This window comes from Triplophysa dalaica, chromosome 15 (assembly GCF_015846415.1).
Source record: "Triplophysa dalaica isolate WHDGS20190420 chromosome 15, ASM1584641v1, whole genome shotgun sequence".
Taxonomy (NCBI): Eukaryota; Metazoa; Chordata; class Actinopteri; order Cypriniformes; family Nemacheilidae; genus Triplophysa; species Triplophysa dalaica.
This window is the reverse complement of record NC_079556.1, coordinates 8,162,970-8,184,949: the sequence shown is the minus strand read 5'-3', so window position 1 is coordinate 8,184,949 and position 21,980 is coordinate 8,162,970. Positions and strand designations below refer to the sequence as shown.

The window sequence follows — 21,980 nt, the reverse complement described above, 5'->3', positions numbered from 1 at the left end:
AATAAACACTAAGTGAAAAGTTATTTTTTTAAATTCCTGTGACATTTTCTATTGTACTAAACAGGTTTCTGCAACAAAATAAAAAGGCTTTATATATTTATCTTTATCGTCTTGTGTGGTCATCGATGTAAAAATGCTTACTAGGAGCAACACAAGTCCTCTAACCCAGGAATATTTTGACATTTTCTGTTTCTCTTTCTTGAGCTCTCCAAAAGGATAAAGTTGACCAAATCCAAGTTGGTTTATACTACATTATAAAAAGATTAAGATGAAGTCATATAATGTATGTTCATATAATGTACATATAATGTACATAATGTCTCCCTTTCAGATTTCATATTATATAAAAGATGTGTATCTCTTGTACGAAAACTACGTGCCCTGGGATCAAATACGATGTAATTGTATAAATCCCCCCTCCAACCTTAACAATTAATTTACTTTAAAACTTCTTTTAACATATATTTTTATATAAAAAAACATGCATGAGAAAAAAACTCACTAATTGGTTATTCTGTTTTTTTAGTAAGTTCTTGTCATCTTATATTCTTCAAATGAAAAACAATCTTTAAACGTGGCATTTAGAAAACATCCACAAGGAATTCTCCTTTTTATTTTAGAACAAAATTTACAAAGCCATTCAAACAGTCTGTTTTTATGTAATTACTTTTCTTTTAAACTCAACTTCAAAAAAATCATGAATATTCAAAATACACTTTGACTTCACTGCTGTCTCTCGGTATATACATATATGTACAATCGTGGAAAGTCAGTGTCTCTTTACTCACAGTTTATGTTGTACTGTATCTGTATATGAAATAAAAAGATCTAAATTTCCCTTTCTGTGTATGCAGTTGTATAAATGCATCCAGACCTAATCCAAAATCTGTGATCGGCTGGTTGGCAGTCTTTAGAACGTTGCGATTGGTCAGCTCAAATAGAGGTCCCATGGCTTGAATCAATGGCTTCTGGGATGGGTCCCCTGGGCATTGCATGGTAAGAGATGGGCATTGGAGTCTTTACGGGGCTCTGACGGAAAAGGCCTCCGTTGGGTGCCCGGTGTTTGCAACGCATGGAGGGGGGCAGAGTGGAACTGCTGAGAGGGAGGCTCCGTCCGGGCACGCGCCCGACTCCAGGACCCTCTTGGAGGAAGGAGGTCACGGACAGGGCCCCAGGTGGAAAATCTCTCATTGCTTCCTGAGAGCCCTGCCGTGGCCGCATACTGCCCATGTCCAGGGCAGAGATCTCCAGAGACTGACCTGGTAGCTGTTTGTGTGCTAGATCGTCCTCCATCAGCCCACTCAAACGCTGATGAACCTGCTCCAGATTCATCTCTTTGTCCTGGGAAAGAAAAAAGAAAGATCTAGACTGAGAGAGCGCTGAGCAAAGATTCATGAAAGGATAGGAATTGATTTGTGGGGTGGAAAAAGAAAGAACAAGTGAGACGTGGAAAGGCAAAAAGTGGACAAGGACTCAAGCAAGAAACAGATATGAATGAAATCAAGGAAAAGAAAGTGACACAAGTGAAAGTTCAATCCTCTATAAAATGTTCCAGCGCACTTTTAAGTTTCAAAAATGATATTATTCCAATGTACCATTTAGCAGATCTCTCAGATTTAGCATGACCGCATATCTCGCCATGCGATACCAGATAAGCTAGGGATGCTGTACAGACGTATATCTGATGATTGAGACCCATTACACAATTTACTACTGACACCACAGAATACACTCATAACAATAAAACGAGATCAATGTCTCCAGCAAGTAAAACCTCTGAATATTACCACAGCGCGATATAAAAATTTCTTCGTTCTTTAATTTGCACTGCCGTGAAATAGCCTTGGTTATGCGTCAGTGATGTCATGGCTTGCAGCTTAATAAGAGAATCATGGCAACATTAACAGGGTGCTAACTGCTTCCATTTTCCCCACACACCTCTGATAGTCAATTCTTGTGCAATGCATCATCCATAACTGTCAGTCAACAGTGATAACCATTACATCCATAATTATTCTGTTAATCACTGTGAAGCAGAGAGCATACCATTTGCCTCTTCGTTTGTAAAACACTAATGCCTTAGTAATGCATTCATTCCAGAATAATTCAATAACACAGATCTTCAATGATTTTACTGATACGGTCGATACTGAGAAATCATCTTTGTGTTCTTCTGCTTTGTACCATTTTTTGTTATTAGAAATATCACATTATGAGACTATTTTTCTAAGTCGTGAGATCAATGAAGATATAATTAGATTGCATGAAGCTGTACTGGAAAGCCTTGGTGCGTCTGGATATGTCATCTAATTAAAAATGCATTATTTTGCAATTAAAATACACCCAATTTGGGGCCCTAGCAGCAGTGACAAATAACAAAACTGGAGGCCAATTTCCTTTTTGATTCAAGTCTGTAATATTTTGGGACATCGGTGTGGCCACCGGATAGCCGATCCAATGGATGACAAAACAGATGGATTTGATGAGCATAATGGAGATGCACACAATTAGTGCTTTGGCACAGAGACGCCATGAATAAATCATCATTCTTGTCCGTAAACAGCTAGTACTAAAACATATTAATCCACACAACATGGATAAATAAATCTTTCAGACTCTGCCTGTGTCTCTTCTATCAGTTAGTTCTCCTATGTGATTTTATGCATGGGTAGGTCATAATTGCTCACCACCCACAAGCGCACACATAACCTGATTGATGTAGACATGCAGGCGATCACAGAGCCCTAATCTTTTACAGGAGGATATTTGTCTCTCTCCATAGTTCTGGCATACTGTAGTAAATGATTCTGGCTGAATGTTTCGGCTTATGTTTCTTTGTCTTATGGGGGAGACCAGAGCATGTCGTCACACAAGGAGGTTGTCACAAGGGCTAAATTTAATTAATAAGTCTAATTACACAAATGTCTACGAACTAGTGGTTTTGTATGTTGTGTTCAAACACCTACTGAAGTTTAAACATGTTTCTTAATTATAGACAAATTAATAGTGTTCCCATGAGCGTTGGATATGCATGGAAACAATTTAGTTTTAACTGTTTTGTATTGCATAGGGTATTTTTCATAAATGTCTTAAAGAGATAGTTCACCCAATTTTTTTATTTCCGTCATCATTAACTAATTTATCTAACATGTTCAAAATCAAATGTATAAAATCAAAAAAGAAATTTCTGTCATTTACTAACCCTCTTGTAATTTCAAACATGTATGACTTTCTTTCTTCTGCAGAACGTAAAAGAAAATATTTTGAAGAATGTTGGTAACTGAACAACAGTGGTGTGTCCATAATATAGAAGTCAATGGGTATCGCCGTAGGTATTCAGCTACCAACATTCTTCAAAATATCTTCTTTGGTGTTTCGCAGAAGAAGAAGGTTATAGAAATATATTGAAATGACCAGAGGGTGAGTAAATGACAGAAGTTTTTTTTTCGATTTTATACATTTGATTGTGAACATGTTGGATAAATTAGCCTATATAATTAATAGCCTACAAAGTTAATTGCCATGTTATACCAGATTTCATGGCGACAACTTACAATGTTAACTTTTAGAGCTTGTTGTGTTTAATTGACAACTAAAAAACTCTGGTTAATAACCGTAAATTTGTTCAATAGCCTTTTTATCATCATCAAATTGAAAAGTATGCCGACAAGCCCCGATCTCCCCTACTCTTGACCCTCGTGTTTACCCCGCTGCCAGACATCCCTGCTCAGGTCTCTGCTGACCTGTGTAAAAAGCCTGCGAGTCCTCCCAGTCTCTCTCTCTCTCTGGCCAAACGTCCCGTGCGCATCCTGCAGCAGTCGCAATTTCATTATATGCCAATGACCCAGACGCCATCTCCAGAGCGCAGCCCTTAGTGTCCTGCATGAGACCACAGAGAACCCGTGACTGTCTGGATATTGGCATATAATTGCAATAAGAAGTCACAAGGGAGAATAAAAATGTAAAATATCAATCTGCAGGGTTAGTTATTGTGTGGTTCTTATTGCTTGCCGGAGCAGCGCTGGCTTATATGCATCAATATCTACAGTAAAGCTCTAATCACTTCCCTCATTAAAGCCGTGACAGTACAGCAAGCCATTGAGCTAGGTAATAGGTTTCCCCTTAATAGCTTTTGCATATAAAAAAACATTTCCATTCTGCAGGCGCATGGGGACTTTCTTAAACACCCTAAAGTGAGAACAAGGGGTTGGTGAAAGCAATATCGTCTAAAGGCTGACAGAAGCTACGCTTCTCATTCCTTATCTCCTTGTGCTATTAATTCAAATGCAGTCAAATTTTCAGCAGCTGACAAATGGTAGTCATAATGTGGACCTGTTATCATTATTATTCGATATCTTCAATCGTGTCTTCAGAATTTAATAATGTGGTATCGACAATCCATGTTTCTGAACTATAATATGTGGTTTATGAGCTGCGGCTCTCATCAGTCCACTTGCTTCAGATATCACCAAAGGGAAAAAAGAGAAGGAGAGGAAAACGGTCGGAAGAGTATACTGCAGAACACTTGAACATAAGTCAATAAGTCACTGGCTTTCTCATTGCACACACTTTAGTTTAGGGATCCAGGTACAAGCGTTACTTAAAATCTAGCAGAAGAATCAGTAAATATGTGCTATGCTTTAGCTGCGGGATGATTTTAATAAAAAAATAAAGGTTGCCAATAATAGACCTTTTAAAGGCGAATTCACACTGCCTCAACAAATCCGAACATTTCAATCTACAGTAAAGCTGGCTGTTGGATTTAGAGTCATTTTGTTTTCACACTGACCTACTGTAAGAAACACCCTGATTTGTTGGGGCAGTTTGATCCTTCAGATAGGATTTGATTCAATTATAAATCACTTAATAAATCACTACTCCCTCCCCCTCCACCCTTCCTTCTTGCTTTCTCTTTGGCAACACTAAAGCAAACGGGATTCTGTAAGTTCTTGTTGCCACACCTATAGCTGGGTGTACTGGAGCTCGACTAAATCGGGGCTTGCGTCAGTGGAGTCTGGATCCATAAAGTAGAGTGTGGCAGTGGCTGTACAGTCCTGGGCGCGGTGGGCAGGGGTTGGCCGTAGTTTGGCCGCCTGGGGGGTCACCTCTTTGGGCTGTGCCCGCTGGCAGCGTGGGCCGTTCCACCAAGACTCCAGAGCAGCCACCAGGCAGGCCAGCAGCAGCCCTGCAGCTAAGATGCAAAAGACTCCCGCGAAGCTGTGTAGTCTCAGGGCACGGCCTTCGGGCTGGGTTTCCGCATGCTTGTCCAGGTCGCAGCGACCTTTTCGCGGCCACCATTTCTGCTTGAGAATATCGAGGTCCCCCTTCTCCTGCAGGTCAAGTATCCTGGAGAAGAGAAAAGAAGGGTGGCTCATGGTGAAATCACATAGCCACTATATACATTTTATTACTGAACTCTATAAAAAAATACATCATATCGCTGATGTCCTTCTGAAACAACCTATTTATGAAACCTTTATTTTTTGCCATAAATCATTAATATCAGTCGCTCTTTGTCAATGGGTTTTGCAAATATCTAATCAATAAAAAGTATTAAAAAGTGCTTGTCCACTTTGACAACACAGTATTTAAAGCTACAGTTTGTAAAAAATGCCGCTAGAGGGCGCACGGTTAAAACAACAACAATGCCGTAGCTTGATGACGCTGTGAAGGAGCGTGGAATGATGGGATCTGTTGTCTTCAATTCCACCACTGATGGCCATTTATCAGACGGAACGAGATATCATGGTAGCGGATGAGGTAAAGTTTTATAAATGTTGCATTTGTGGTCCATAAATAAGTGACTGCTCGAAACAAGCTAGTGGCTTGCTAGACGCTAGACACTACTTCCGCATTTGTCCAGGACACTGTTATCATAAAGTTTCTATGTCAGTAAAGGGTAACAAAGGGTAACGCGGATATGACGCCATTGACAGGCGACAGCACAGCCCCGTGTCACTGTTTAGAATGGCAATTTTCTCACGATTTACAACTAGTTGGAAACATTTGAGATATTGTAAGTATTGAACAAAATATATAGCACTAGCTTAGTGGTTTTTGGATAATTTATTGCAAAATTGGACCTTTAACCCTTTGAAAAGCAAACAGTTTTTTTCCATTTCTTTTAACACTGAGTCGAATGATACATGTAATGGTCTACTAACATGACAGTTGCATGTTATCATACAGTACAAGTGGCATTGAACAATTGATCTTTAAAACAACTGTATTAATTGGCTTTCTGTTTATTCGTTGTTTTGTTTGTTTTAAAAAAGCCCCCATACATACATTCTGTCTTTTTAGTATTATTTCATCTCAATGCAGCCGAGATTTAGAAAGTGGATATATTTGTGAAGCATCTAGAAGAAAGGTCAAAAACTAATGATAGAAAAGAAAATGTCAGAGGTTGAAAAAAAATCAACTGTTACATTGTAATCCCCTGGAGTATCAATTTAAACTGCTAGATAAAGAGGAACATCTCATTTTACATGCACAACACATGTAGAGCATGGGCAGGTGATGGGAGAGGATTCTCTATAAAAACGGGTTTAGAAGCCATGATGTTTCTGGGAATATGTGCATTATTAATTGCCTGAGAGTTTTCACCCCTAAAGCATATCTGCGTGTGTAAAGGGTGCGAATATGAAGTACATATGAATGCAAATAACAGTCAAACAAATGAAGAGCTTGAGGGTGGTGTTTCAAAGCCAGCGTATGGAGGAGAACTGAGAGAAATGCACGGAAGAGCAGACACTGGTGACTCAACGCATTGATTCTCCTGCAAGATGTTATGGACGGCATCTGTCAAGCAAATAAATGTGATGTAAATGAGAGAAAGGATGTTTGTTGAAAGGAAATAGGAAGCGACCCATCACGGTCGTGCGCTGCGATGTTTGGGAACCTTGGGAGCTTGTTATTGACTTGAAAATGATGAAAATGATGGTGTCTATCTCTCAGCTGGTTAAAAGACTTGTATCATTCTTCAGGATGGTATTGGGGATACGCTCTGACAGGAGGCACTCACTTCTGAGAGAAGAGGTCTCTGTAGGGGCTGCTGTGCTGCAGAGCCAGGCCATATCCTTTGCTGCTCATGCCGTTTCCTGTGACCACCAGCGTGCAATCGTCATCCGTCAGCGCCGCGTACTCCAGCACCGCCATATCCCACAGCAAGGCGTATGAATCCCGCTTCACCTAAGAGGAGGCACACATACGCACGATAAAATGTTTAATACGGCCATGTGTGGCTGAACATCACAGCGGGTTTTGATGTTTTTGATAAGTGTAACGTAAACACTGCCTGAGGTTTTACTTTCGAGTAACTCGACGCCTGTCAGACGGGTCGCAGTCATCATTCAAAATAAAAGGTGTTTATGTTTTATTGAAAGACAGGAAATGGCTTTGAACCCGTTTCTTCGTTGGAAACTAGCCTTACTTGCTCTCTTTTTCAAGAGATCTGTGTCTCACAAAAAATGACATTTTTTCCCCCACCAATAAAGTGTCTACTCGCATACTCGTCTCATTTCGACTTGGGCTCCATCGCACACACACATATGACAAACTTTCATATGACAAGTAGAAAGGAAAAACATATTATGAGAAAGATGGAATGACAATGGAGCTGGATTCCCCTGACTCTTCCATAAAAACATAACATTTCTCAATGTAAAGTAATTTTATTCTTTTCATACTTTGAAGACAGACATCTATAGAACTGTATATATATTAAAAGTAAACTTGCCAGCGACAACTTGCATGTCTCTCAAACAGGACAAATATGAAAAAATAATTAAAACCTGAAAATATGATATAAAAAATTATAAACCGGATATTGTTCTTCATAAAGAGAAACTGATAAAAATCCTAAAAATAAATAATATCTTAAAAAAAAAAAAAAATATTAATAGAACAATTATTAACATTACTAATGTTGACAATAAATGTAAATGATAATGTTTCTTGACAATGTAAGTGAACTAATAAAAGTGTGAAAATGTGCCCACAGGGTAAAAGTGTCCATAGTTGAAGCAACATCTTTATATGCGAGTCTGCTGGGCAATTAGTGGCAGTTAATCACTTTTGCATAGACGCCCTGACAATAGCATTATTTAACAACGAAAGTGCCAGGGTGCAGCAGCAATTTCTTTCTGTCTTATCTCTTTTCATTATTCTGCTAAGGAAATCAATTCCCACCCTGCTGAATTGTTAGCTTAATAGTCCGTTATGTAACTTGGCTGGAATATGCTCATCGAGATTCATGGTTGTAGTGATATCTCCTGTGAAAAACAGACATCTTCTGAAAAAAAAAGAGTAGGTGTGAAATTACATAGCTGTGAAAGGTATTTGCTTCTTTTAAAAAATCTCATGGCACTGGCAATAGTTTGTATACAAAGTGACTTTGAAAGTTTTACCAAACAAGCAGAAATATATGAAATGTAATTTTCATCACTGTGGGATAGCAGAACATTTTCAGAAGAATAAATATTTATCTAAAGAAGCTGCCTGATTTCTGACAACTTGCATGTTTGGTGAGACATACTGTGGATTACTAAGAAAAATTGATAGCCAATTAGCGTCAACTGCAATGCAAAGCAATGAAAAAGCTCTCAATAACGAAAACAACTTCAGCACCACGGACAGCTCACTTAGTACAGACTACATTCAGTACCATGGACAGCTCTCTTTCAGTGCTACAAAGGAAACATTAGGAACCACAGCTTTCACCACACTGGATTCATTTAGAAACATGGACAGCCCGTTTCAGCATTTCAAGCTCAATTGCATTTCTTTACATCATTTTTTTTCTGCCGATATATAGGAAAGGTAGTCAAAGTTATTTCTTCTTTATATAATCTATTCAAACAGCTATAGGTGCCCAACCAGAATAGGCCAGTCAAGCCAACCTAATACTGTGCCTCATTGTACCATATAAACTAAATTATTATCATCATTTTATTTTTATCTTAATTTTTGCTAGCATGTGATCACAATAAAACAATTCTACCATTCCTTCAGGCAAGGGTCAACTAATGAAAGTCGATTTTAGGAGTACTATGTGTGACCTCTAGCTCCGAGTTCCCCCATAATAATTGAACATTTGCAGGACTCTTATACTGGGCCAGGTAATCTCTGCACCTAATCTTTAAATAAAAGGGTTGTTTGTGTGCGGTACCTTGCGGATTCCTTCAGCGGGAGAGGTCACAGAATTGTCCTGTCCCTGGTTTTTATTGATAGTTCTCCATAGCTCTGCGAAAGTGTTGTCTTGCTCCAGGGGGTTCGTGCCCTTCACCCTGAAGTACTCGTACACGGCTGAATCTCTCACTGTTCCGTAGCTCAAATCCGTCTGCTTGGAAAGGTCTTGGAATGTTCTGGAATTATGGGGGAAAAAATTAAAAGATATATTATAGGTTAAAAAAATGCACACGCAGTAAAAACAGCAAGGGGCAGAAAATCAATTTAGAGAATTAATATATGCTAAGAATTATTGATGCCTGATGTTCAGAACGTGTTTGCTAAATTGCTCCTGTGTTAACAAGCATGTACAGATGGTTTGATTTATTATTTTGGTGGTTAAATAATCTGGAATTCTAGACATGCTTCAAACAACGAAGAGTGTGAAAAGGAGCATCAAACAACAATTAAAATCCCTCTCTCACAGGAAACAAATCACAACACATGGTATGTTTGTATTTACCCACTGGCATAATGTAAAAGGTTATTAAAAGATAATGAAAACAAGGTGCACCAATCAGTGAGGAGTATATTGTAAGATAATATATTGATATCTGAGTCACGCAGTGATCTTTTGCGAGTTTTCAATTCTGATATATTGCAATTCTATTCTTTACTTGTTTCTCTTCGAATCTGCATTTAACATTGAAGCAGTTATGTTGTTAGTTTAACATTTTTGTTTAAATAATGCATATTATTCATTTTCAATAAATTAAAAATGGTTTTAAACTGTTTTGTTTGATTTTTTCATGCTTTCTCAAAATAACAGTATTTTAATGAGGAAATGAATGAACCAAAATTACATGAAAGCAATGTTTATCATGGCACAGCCAGTGTATTATGCACATACAGGCTATAGCATGCTTATATGAATGTCTGTGGTAAGTGTAAAAAAACCTTTCGGCTAATTGGGTGAATTATAACCAGGGCAAACATGTCTGCCATGTCCTTTACTCTTCTAAGACGCTTCACCTCTCAATCATGAATCAAAGTGCTGTGAGGCTGAACCTCTAACACACCGCTTATCGATCTGATAATAATGAGGTTAAAGAAAGACCTTTATCTACGATGGTCATTACTAAAGAACTTTAAATCAGACTGCAGTGCACTAACCAACTGTCTCACCTACTGTCTGAGTTCACATGGGTCTGATATGTGTTACTGCGAAGAAGCTCAGACTCTAGACTCCAGGATTCTGAAGTAAGCCACAATCAATTTGAAAGCAGACTAGGCAACAATAAATATGTCACGAACAATAAACAAATGAGTAAAACTTTGAATTATTTGTGAAAAAAGAACTCCCGTGACAACATAAACTTCTATTTGGTTTGCGTGCAACTACCAGCTGCTCCCCTGCATCTGCAACTTCCAGTTCCACGTACGGTAATGTATTTAGGACAGCCGGCTGCTTTTCCCTCTTGCGTAATGATAGCATGTTGCGTCTCCTTATGATTTTCAGTGGGAAGTGACTTCGTGTTGAGATAAGCATCTTCCATCACCTTTGACAAGGCTATTTAACAGGACTTGTGCAATTATTTGCAGATTCAATGAGTCAGAGAGCGAAGCTTGGGAGAATAATATCAGAACAATTAATCAGGATAATTATAGTGATAGCTTGTCCCACAGCTGGAGGGGAAAATAAAACAAAAGAAATAGTGTGTCATGAAGTTTTATTTATGACTTTGAGTCAACCCTGCTGTGCTGCTTTATAACATATAGATTTCACTCTAATAAAATTTAAATTTTCTTTGTTGGGCAAGTTTGAATAGTATTTGTTCATGTCGTTTAAGACTTTGTTTCAAAAGGATTGCATCATTTGTAATTTATACATTATTTATCTTTATTTAGTTTGAACTTTTTTAGGTTGTTTTATACAGAAACAAAGACAGAATGTGGCTGGCAATGCCAGCTGCCTCATTTAGGACGGAGCGTTTTTGGCCTCAGGCCTAATTTGACTCAAATGTAGACCGACGCACCATGATTTTGCAAAGATGGACCGGACAGAGACATCCCACAGACTAAGAGACAATATTATTCTTTTAACAAAGTTGTCAAATGAACCTTCATAATTCACTACTTTTCCACTTCCGCACTTTAATGTCCTGTTTTTAACTTGTAGAAGGTATCTGGCCTGTCTACTGTGATCTGCCTACTCGAGAACAGAGAGGTGACCATGTTCATTGTGTTACTGTGATTGTTGTGAAAATTGCTCGAACAGCAGACAACTTACATGAGCAGCACAGCTGGGTCAAGCGACCTCGAAGACTACCAGCATAACAAACTTTTGCGTGTATTTAGAAACATGAACATGATAAAAGCATTAAAGATTTATTAAATGAGTTTGCATAGTAACATAAAAGACGTTATGAATATACTTTAGGATGTGTTTTTGTTTGAGAATATTGAACATACTGTACATCCAACAAAGCAAGCAGAATGTTCAGCACCAAGCAAAACTGCATACATTCATTATTAACATAGTGTTGTATTTAAACCCATTCAGGCTGAATCATCCGTTGACTGCAGTGCCCACTGGTCTAAAGCCAAAAAACACTCGATGTTACAGCATCATAAATCATGCAAACTAACCGAGCCACTAAATGCGAATTAAAAATGAGCTATAGCAATAATATTACTATTTTCCCTTAATTTCACAAAAATCTAAATGATAAATGGTATCTCCATGCTTTGCCTGTATGCAAACAATTCTAAAATACACTGTTTTGCAATGTACTATAAATGCAAAATAGTACATTTTACACATTCACTGTATGTTATTGTGAGATCGAACTGAAGCACATCCAGAGCAGCTAATCGGGACAATTTCCGCTGAGTTGCACATCATTTGGACCAGTCGCTGGCTGACAATAGTATATGAAGCATGGCAGTGATGTAAACTTTTGCATGAATTTGAAAATAAGTGTATAATAAATTATTTGTATTGCATAGTGCACGGAGCTAAAAGAAGTGTGACTCTTGAGGCTAGATAAGAATGCTTTTAGTGCTCAATTTTCTCTTAAAATCTTCTCTTCTTTGTTTAGTCAAAAATCTAATAAAATGGAAATTAAATTAATGTTGTACTAATTAACAGTTGTTTTGGCTAATGTCACAGATTGAAGACCTAAAAAGCACAAACGGTTTTAATTGTTTGTTTAAAATGTAGAAGGAAAACAGGTGTGTACAACAGACTGCTGTATCAGGTACATAAGAAAAAATCTTGGTACCAAATAGACTCTCCAGCTCTGTACTGTACAATTAAAACCCCATCAAAATAGCCTTACAGGCGCCCAATTGATTAGCCAATCAACAGCCTTTCCACCAGCCAATCACAGGACACCATTGGGGAACCTTAACCTGAAACCCATTTCACATTTAATGCTGGGGAGTGATATGAAAGATTCCCAGTGGACTCCCAGCTTGCTAATGATCCCATATCATGCACCAGCAGGGCTGCCTGATTTTAATAACAGTTACAAACAAGGTGATTAGCACAACCATAGCAGCTGTGGATGATGCCACTGCGCGGAGAAGAAATAATTCCCTTGGGTCTTTGCACACACACGCACGAATGACAAATGTGATGGTCTGCATTAATGCTCCAAAGCCGAACCCTGGGGAATACTGTGTGAGGCATTTCACTGGTGAACTAACAGGTCTGCCAAAAGTATAAAGTCAGAATTCAGATAGTGAATGTATTAAGCCTCACCTACCTTTCAGCTGGGCTGGTAAACCAAATTCAATGGGCAGGCAGATAACATTTACAGAGTCACGGTGAAACTATTTGCACATCAGGCGGGGCATTATCAGTTTATTTAAGAGCACTCTCTTCGTCAAGAAGGAGGTTTTAAAGCAGAAAGGGAACCTTTATCCTCCTGCAAACAGGTAATTCTCTTTTCTTTAGTGGGGAGAAGGGGAAAAAGTTTCCTAGCGATACCGGGTTTCATTGACTGCAATCTGACGGCTGTGTACCAAAGAAAATCACACTGCGCTGCGGCAGATGAGACTCGGAGACCCGTGTGTTTATAACAACAAGTGCATGAGAATTCTCTGAAGTGGGAGTACCCAAAACACATAAAAGGGGAAATAAAGGTCTGGCATCCACAGAAAGCAAAAGGAAAAAAGGAATTTAATATGGTGCGACCTTTTGTGGAATTTATGGAGAATGTCAGGAGCTGTGAGCTCCACGCTGGGAAGTGAAGGGCCGACAAGATTTCTAAGACACAGCCAGCATGCTGAGACTTCAGTAGAGAGCAGATTTCATTTGGGAAAAAATAGGGCATATTAAGCCAAGTATCATTGTATCCTTGCACTTCTTACGCACATTGAGAATCTGCATTTTAATAGGTGCAAATGACGACATTCGTGATCTGATTTTCTAACCTAGACACAGGTTTAAAAATGTGATAGATCTAATAAAGTACTACAGCACACCATGTGGTCTTTGAACAGCATCTCTTAAACAGGGACCCCAGGGGGTCCTTCTCAAATAGCTAGGGGGTCTGCTTAAAAATCCAGAAAATTTCACCAAAATAGCTCCAAATCGGCGACTATGAAATGAAAAGTAAACTCCTCATTATAAGTATAAGCTATACCTGTAGAAATTGGTTAAAGAAATCTGATTTGCAAAGAGGATTTGTCCCATTTCTATGGTAACAGCGATTTTCTGATTAATTCAAAAGAGTTCTTGACTCAAGAAAAGTTTGAAAAACCCTGGTCTAGAACGCATACAAAAATGCAACGAGTGAGAGTTATTACTGTTCTCCAACCTTACGCATGCATGTGAATGAGCAACTTGCGATGAACTAAGATGCAGAGTTGGACTAGTTAGCATCAGTCTTACCGAACAGCATTGTCCATGCGGGAAACGGTGAGGTAGGCTGCCAGGTTGGCTGTGTAGGATGAACAGACGATTAGGGTGAACAGCCACCAGCTTCCCATGGCAATCCTGAGAGCCACTGAATTCATGAAGGACTCGCCACCTACAAAGACAAGACAGAAGAGAAACATGGCAACGTGTCTGTAATTGTAACTCCGTTACATAAAAACACAATCTTTCTCTTATTTCAAGAATGTTCTTTCCGTTTTATTAAAGATTTTAAAGCTATTTTAACATCATTCGTTTTCTTGAAAAATGCAGACAGGTCTACCACATTTCGTTCCCTAGCACAATTCCTCATTTTTTACTTCATTTTCAAGCTCTTTCACCCATGGCGTTCCACCTCTGTTACCAGGAGAGATCTATAATAACTTAAGATAGCTATCAGCCATCAGTAATACAATGACAATTTGTCAGAACGGCCATCAAAGGAAAAAAGATGCCTTCTGTTCCTAGAAGAGGGTAGTTACAACATCTACCAGCAAGTGTACCGACTGTCCCTTGCAAAGTCTATATCTTAAACCTTTGTGATTTTTCTTGGCGGTGCTTTTTTTGGCAGAGATCGGGTCCTGCATGCAATAAGATTCATTCTTCCATAACAGGATTCCTCAGGAAAGCTCTACACCTTATACCGGTAGAAATGTCAACACAATATTCCTCTCCAGCACACACAGCCTTTATCACTGAAATGTCATCACTGACACCGGGACGGTGAGAAAGAAATGAAAAGATCATGATCACAGCTCATTAGGGATTGAAACTTTTCTTAAGGGACTTTGAGACTAAAATCTATGTCCATTCAGGTCTAAAATGAACTCCACACAGATAGGAAAGGTCAAAGGTTAGGTGGGTCATTCATGGCCATTACTGCTTTGACAGAGCATTAGGGTTTGATATGATGAATGCCCACCCCCAACGACACCTAAATGTGTCAGGTGAGTGAAATCACAGACGAGATTGGAAAAAAATGACCCATCAAATGGGGAAAAAAATCCCAGCATGCGATTTGAACCAATGCAATGTTCCACAACCGCGAGTGAAATAATTTCAGACCGAACTGATTGTGACCAAGGACAAGTAAACAGACTTTGGTCCATGTGCACCTACTTCTAATATGTGTTGAGTTAATGATGTTTTAATGGCTTTCGTCAAGGGTTAGGGGTCCACGATTTCAATTTTCAAGCCCACCTGAAAGCTATCATTTTTGCATCATAAGTGACTAAAATGTTTATTAAAAGAAAGGTGACCCAAATGCAAATATAAGCATCATTTTTTAATTTTGGCTCCAGAGCTTACAAGTACAAAATAACACACAGCCATGGAATAAATCACAGTAAATCTCTTTGTGCAGATGTTGCTATTGCTTGCATCTTGGTTTGACTTGTCACGCACACAATATGCCCCTGCGTGAGATTAACACAAAGGGAATAGTCTCAAAGCCTTTGAATACAAAAACGGCACCTGTTTCAGTCACGTAACAGTTTAAATCTTCTTAAAATGATTTGATGATTCATGAATGGTTTTGAATGTGTGGATCACTTAGCTTAGCTTCAATAAAGTTCAAACTCTGTTAATACTTTGGTTCTCAGCTTTAGTCTTGGTGACCGACAGCACTGCACATTTCACACGCCTCCATAAATTAACACAACTGATTCAATTAAATAAATTGAGGGAGTCATAATCGAGACACGCAATGCCGTTGTTCAGCAGGTAAAAAAGTTGAGAACCAAAGCGGTAATGTAAACACATAACCTTTACAGAATTGTTGGCTTAAGCTTTGAGGCCATGTAAAGATTCAACAGAATAGAAACTTATATTTCATTTGACAAACAACCTCCCAAATGTAGTGCCGACTCCTCGCACGTCACTGCTCTTTATAAGAAGCGTTATTTTCACAGCAGATCCATCTTTCTGACTTTCTGTGCCAAAAGTGCTATTTCATTGTGGGTTGCAAAAATGCTTTAGGATAATTCATTTTGCAAACACAATTCAGACTCCCCAGGGATTGTCTTATAGTGCCTTGACTTTGGAAATTCTATAAATACTATATATGAATTATACAATCCGCTAAAAGAGATCTTAAAAAAAGTATTAAAATGCTGCACAAGCAATACCGCACTAGACGACAACAACGATATCATCTCTCGACTGCACCATCCAGACAGCTACACAGAAATGATACGTCATCCCTCACTTTGATGTTGATAAGACATGACCCAGCTCACCTTGCTGTACAAAAGCTCCGTAGACGATCCAGATGGCACTCTGGAAGGACGTGGTGACAGGAGCAGGCTGGTGGGGCCCAGGAGGATTTTGGGAACGCACAGACTGGATGCGGCGGAGCAGAAAGACCATGACACCCACCACAGGGATGGCAGCGGCTATACAGGCCCAAACGGCCAGGTCAAACGGTGCCAGCAATGAGAAGATACTCAGTCTCTCCTCGGTTTTGCTCATCAGAATTCCCACGGAATAATCCAGATAACGTTTGCTGAAGTCAACCACGTTCTCTCGCTCATGAGTTATGGTGATGGCTGAAATAGCCACATCTGCCCTCTGAAAAGCAATGATTGAATAGCAGGTTATACAGTACTTGTGATATAAGTTACATAATATGTGACCCGGTCAAAATTATAGATTTTTCTTTCATGCCAAAAATCATAAGGATATTAATAAAGATCATGTTCCATGAAGATATTTTGTAAATTTCCTATCTTAAATATATAAAAACTTTATTTTTGTGAGTGGATGGCCTGCCACATTGCCTCTGATTAACAACTTCAAAAGCTGTTTTCTCAATATTTAGATTTTTTTGCACCTTAGATGCCAGAGTTTTAAACGGTTGTATCTCAGCCAGATATTGTCCTATTCTAACAACTCATACATCAATATAAATCTTATTTATTCAGCTTTCAGACTGTGTAAACATCCCAATTTACCCATAAGACTGGTTTTGTTGTACAGGGTCACATATTGTCAAGGCTGGATATTTAATTCACAAGAACCTTCATTTCCACCAATAAAAGGACAGCAGTGTGACGTAATGATACTTATAAAAAAACACATTATTTGAAAACGTATCATACTCTACTTAGAAATCGTAAACAAACAAACATACTGCAACACAATACTACGACTCAATCTTCTTATAAATGAATCTTACCTTCCCAATCAGCTCTCCGATCATTCCGTTCCAAGAACCATTTGCTTGTTGAGATCCGTATTTCGCATCAGCCACTTGATACATCTCATACTTAAAGCCTAGAACTTTGGCCAGGGCGTCCAGGACATCAATAGAAAATCCTTTGTATCTCTTAGGCTGACCAAGAATGTTTTCCGCCACCATTACAAAAGGCTCCTCCTGAAAAAGCAAGCGAAAATTAGGGTCTAATTATAAAGTTACTTACTCATTTATTGATTTTATACTTTAAATGAAAGGGCAGAACACACCTTCTTGTCTTATCTTTACACTTTGCGTTTCACCTCATTGCAATGTTTTAGTTTTTGTAAGTGTTCAAACAATGACTCTTTACAGTGAACTTGAGCTCAACGGACACCATCAAACATGATCGAATCTTTTCATTATTCATTTAAATGAGAAGCGAAGATGACCGCAGAGAAAAGTCTGACATGACATAGCAGCTAATAAGTATGAACATACTTCTGCAAATAAAAGATTTAATATTCATCTCTAAACTTATTTCAGTTTAATAGGTCCGTTCAGGAGGAAACTCGGCTCTCAGATTAGCCCTCTGTCACACACAAAGGTGACGTGAGTTTTATACCGGCGACAGCTGGGACCCTCCAGTCTCAGGTTAATCTAAATGAAGTGTTCTGCAGAACTTTTACACCACGAGCAGTGAAGCGTGCGATGTCTCATCAGACAGAAATTACCTTTTTAAATTCACCTGAGCAAATTGCAGTAAGGAATGTCCCTGCTAAAGACGATTGACTGTTTTTGAAACCAGCCTTAAGACCCAGCCAAATGTAATATCTGAGGAACCCATGAAGGTACTCGTATTTAGAGGGTCCGCAACAGTGATAGACTCAAGAATTAATAAAGAGCAGACTTAATCAATCCCAAGAGGAACCATGAGGAGCGAGCGGGACTACAGCACTGACGCCAGATGATCACGGCACAAACCACGATCAGATTTAGGATCTGTGTTGGAGATTACACACCTTTTTATCAAGCGATCATTCAATCAAGATTTTGGGGGTCAGGTCAATAAACAGTCGACAGGAATGTTGCTCCAGGAGCATGTCTTGCATTTGTAAATCAACTTGTGCTTTATTCGGCTGTGATTCAGAGCTGTCTGTCAATGCGATATCACAGAGACATGACCACAGCGATTTATGGAAATACGTACCAGTAAGGTCACCACTTTCAGAGTTACTCCATGCATGCCTTGCTCAGCCCGGTTCTCCCTCAGACTCCCATTCAGCCCACGATCAGAGTCCCACGTCGCCAGCTGGGAGACGGAGAGAGAAACATTGTGATTGAGTCGAGATCAAGTTTGAACTAATATAAAGTATTGCAAAGAAAAAGCTGATCAAAGTCAGGTGACACGATACAACCCAAGTTCTTCTCTTTAAAATTGCCCTCAAATGCTTATCGGTTTATGATTGATCCATCACCAATGGGTACAAATTCAAGAGTAATCTCGGGCATTTGTGCTACACGGCCAGGTTAAAATGGTCATGTAAGCTTGCTAGGCACTCGTCTAGGCAACAGCTGTCAGCCTGATGACAAATCAGAAGTTCACATTGTTTTCCCCCACTCTTTAAAATAAGACAAAAGGTAAAGTGGAAAATACCCATACACGCACAAACACATATCTTACCTTTATCTATACAGATGGTATTCTTGCTAATATCAACAAAGAAAATAGAACAAAACAAAAACAGCCAAACTTTCCCAAAAGTTTTCTTATTTCCCAAGGCCTCAAAGGTTGAACCCTTGCAACAGAAATAAGAGTTATATTAAAAACTTAATATAAACTGTATTTGCATGTCCGCAAGGAAACACCAAGATTGCTAGGCAGTGAAGAATGTTTCAAGTAAGCTTATAATTTAGGCCTCTGTTCTGTATAAATTATTCATGGCACTCAGCACACATCTTTCTTATGGGTTTGCACAACAATCAACACAATGTAATGCTATACTTGCAGTGTAATAGATGGATGAAGAAAGAATACACAAATCAATATGCAAACAGATATTAGAAAGAAGACAAATCACAATGAGCAAGTATACACTACAATGTCATATGAAAATGTGGCCAAAACATTATAAGTCAGTGTTCACCCAAAGTGGAAATGACAAAGAGAAGTGGAAACTACTTATATTGTCCTTCTACAAGCAATGACATTGCTTATTTCAAAACGTACGGCCATCTCATGAGAAAAGACTTGATCAATTCATCTTCAACTCAAGTCCTATCCATCATAATCCCAATATCCTACGAAATCTGTGATGGATTCAACAGGCTGCAGATCTAATATCTCGGACATGCAGAAACTCTGACCCTGAAATAACACTCGGCTTTCATCTGGCCAGCTTTTGACCCTAAGGTCCTTTTCGAGTGACAATATGACTGAAGCTTTATCATCTGCCCTATGACATATTACTCATTCCTACAGCACACAATCCCTCTCACAGTAACAACAACTCCCCCTCTTTCATTTGTTAAATCCCATTGAGTTCAGAAAGCTTTATTGCCGTTTTGTATATTTAAAAAAAGGAAGCATAATAGAGAAATAAAAATAGACCAGGCTTCAGCTCTGCTGTTTTTCATTTCACATTCTTGAAATTTGTCAATGTTCTGACTGCAAAGGTAAGAAATGTTCTTCTCACATCAGCTAATGTTAATGTAGGTGTTAGAGCCCCCAAAGAATGAATTACAAAAATCACACCAAACAACTTATTTACATCAACATAAATTGATGTTAACTTTATTTATTTGTATTGTGTTTTTTTCTTCTTAAAAAAAACAACTGATTAACCTCATTTAAAGGGACACCCCCCAATGATGTCATCATTTACTCACCCATAGTAGAAAAATTTGGTCCAACAGAACAAAGAAATGTATAATGCAATTTGACTATGGTAGTCAATGGTGACCAAGAGCTGTTTGGTTTCAAGCATTCTTCCAAATATCCTTCTTTGTGTTCATCAGAACAAAGATTTGAAACAACTTGGGGATGAGTAAATGAAGACAAAATCAATTTCACAACTTATCTGTCATAAAATAAGAACAGTTCTTGCATTTTTTTATCCCCATCATCTCAAGAGAGTCTGATGGATTTTCTTTCATGTTTTCCTTACATTTTCCCTTCTAGCTTCTGTCTGTGCTGTTAAATATTTAATCATAAGGGAAGGTGTTGACATAGATAAAAGACAAATGTGGCATGTCCACTTGAGATGTGTCAGAGAGCACTTGAAAGGCAGCATGTGAAAAGCACACATGTGTGTGTTCTACCCTTCAGTTTGTCTGAGTTACAGTATGCGCAAATAACGCAAACCAGCAAATTCCATATTTGTCAAAATAAAAAATGAAAATGTACATTTGACAATTTGCATTTTCTTTTATCCAGTGAATTCGAGGTATGTATTATCATTATGTGTCTTCCCCAAAATTCAAGCCAATGACCTGCTCTACCAATTTAGCCACAGAAACACACTGCACAGGAACACACTGTTACAACATACACCTTCATTTTGAAACATGTCAATCACAAACATCTTGAAATTGAAATGTTGCAACATACAGGGGAATCTTGTAACATACATTACGTCCAATGTGTTTTTGGCGGAATAATATTAACAGCAGCCTCTTCTGCTTTACAGTAACAATACTCTGAATTCTCAACATTACATCGTCTTGTTAAGAGACACAAGGCAAAGAAATTTACACAACACACCCTTGACTGTCTTTTGTCATTTCTCACTGTGTTGGCTTCTTTGTGCCATGATACACAGAGCTGAATTTTGTTGTTTTCAAGCCTCTCTTTTGTTCTCTTCATCTCTAGTTTGTGATATTAGAGCTACAAGCCAACCCGAATCCAGCCTGTGAAGGCACAAACATTTTGTCAAGTAGACTTAAGGGCTATGTGCCAGACTTTCACAAATTGTGTTGTTTGTTACTTTGGGAGTGAACATCTCCACTTGAGCGCACATATTATAGTGGAGAGAGAGAGGAACAGAAAGAGAGACAGAGGATTACAAACAGCCGATAAAGTACAGTAGGTAACAGGATAAGACATAGAGACGTGTGGTGCAAGCGTGAGAGGGGTTTTAAAAGCGCATCGTGAGGGTTGTGTACTGTAAGTTACCGTTTCTCAGCTTGTTTAGAGAGAGATGTGCCTTTTGATCTCTTTATTGAGTCTGTGAGAGAAACTCATTATCGTTCGTCAAATCGAATGAGATTCGCGCTTTGGCGGGTGAAAAATTCACCTCATCGATGCATCTCAAAATACACAGGAACAACTCTGCCACTCTGTATTTAAATCACTGAGGCAATTTGCAGGTCCTTCACAAGATTAGCTGCAAATATTATTGTTAGAAATGTTGGAATCTTCATCATTCTTCGGAGTGGGAGCCTATTTTGGCTGTTTAATGAGATCAATGTAGTTTCAAAAAGGAGAAATAAGATGCCGGTTGAAACTTATTTGGAATAATACATTATATGGAGATATAGAGATTAATATAGAGATTTGTTCAAAGAATTAGAAGACATTTTAATTAGATTAAGCTACATGGGCATGGCTTTCTGTTAAAAAAACTGCAAAAAATGTCAGTTTGTGAGCTGTGGGCTTTGAGATATACAATGATACACAGTGATTTCTTGGAAAAAAGTATTTGAATGAAGAAAAAA

At 38.6% G+C, this 21,980-nt stretch overlaps 1 protein-coding gene across 3 annotated transcripts in view; it reads right to left on the bottom strand.

Annotated features, from left to right (window-relative positions):
• Positions 1 to 622: 622 nt before the first annotated feature.
• Positions 623 to 21,980, bottom strand: part of grid1a (glutamate receptor, ionotropic, delta 1a) — a 207,576-nt gene continuing 186,218 nt past the window's right edge. The window contains exons 9-17 of one of the 3 annotated variants that reach the window (XM_056768187.1): positions 18,475 to 18,576; positions 17,268 to 17,465; positions 16,330 to 16,660; positions 14,069 to 14,207; positions 9,170 to 9,365; positions 7,025 to 7,191; positions 5,106 to 5,346; positions 3,744 to 3,879; positions 623 to 1,341 (exon numbers count right to left, since the gene is read on the bottom strand). In XM_056768187.1, the coding sequence (XP_056624165.1) occupies positions 959 to 1,341; positions 3,744 to 3,879; positions 5,106 to 5,346; positions 7,025 to 7,191; positions 9,170 to 9,365; positions 14,069 to 14,207; positions 16,330 to 16,660; positions 17,268 to 17,465; positions 18,475 to 18,576 (1,893 nt within the window). In that variant the 3' untranslated portion in view covers positions 623 to 958. Of the gene's footprint in view, positions 1,342 to 3,743; positions 3,880 to 4,961; positions 5,347 to 7,024; positions 7,192 to 9,169; positions 9,366 to 14,068; positions 14,208 to 16,329; positions 16,661 to 17,267; positions 17,466 to 18,474; positions 18,577 to 21,980 lie in introns of all 3 variants that reach the window. The other 2 variants (XM_056768189.1, XM_056768188.1) reach the window with 2 other exon arrangements.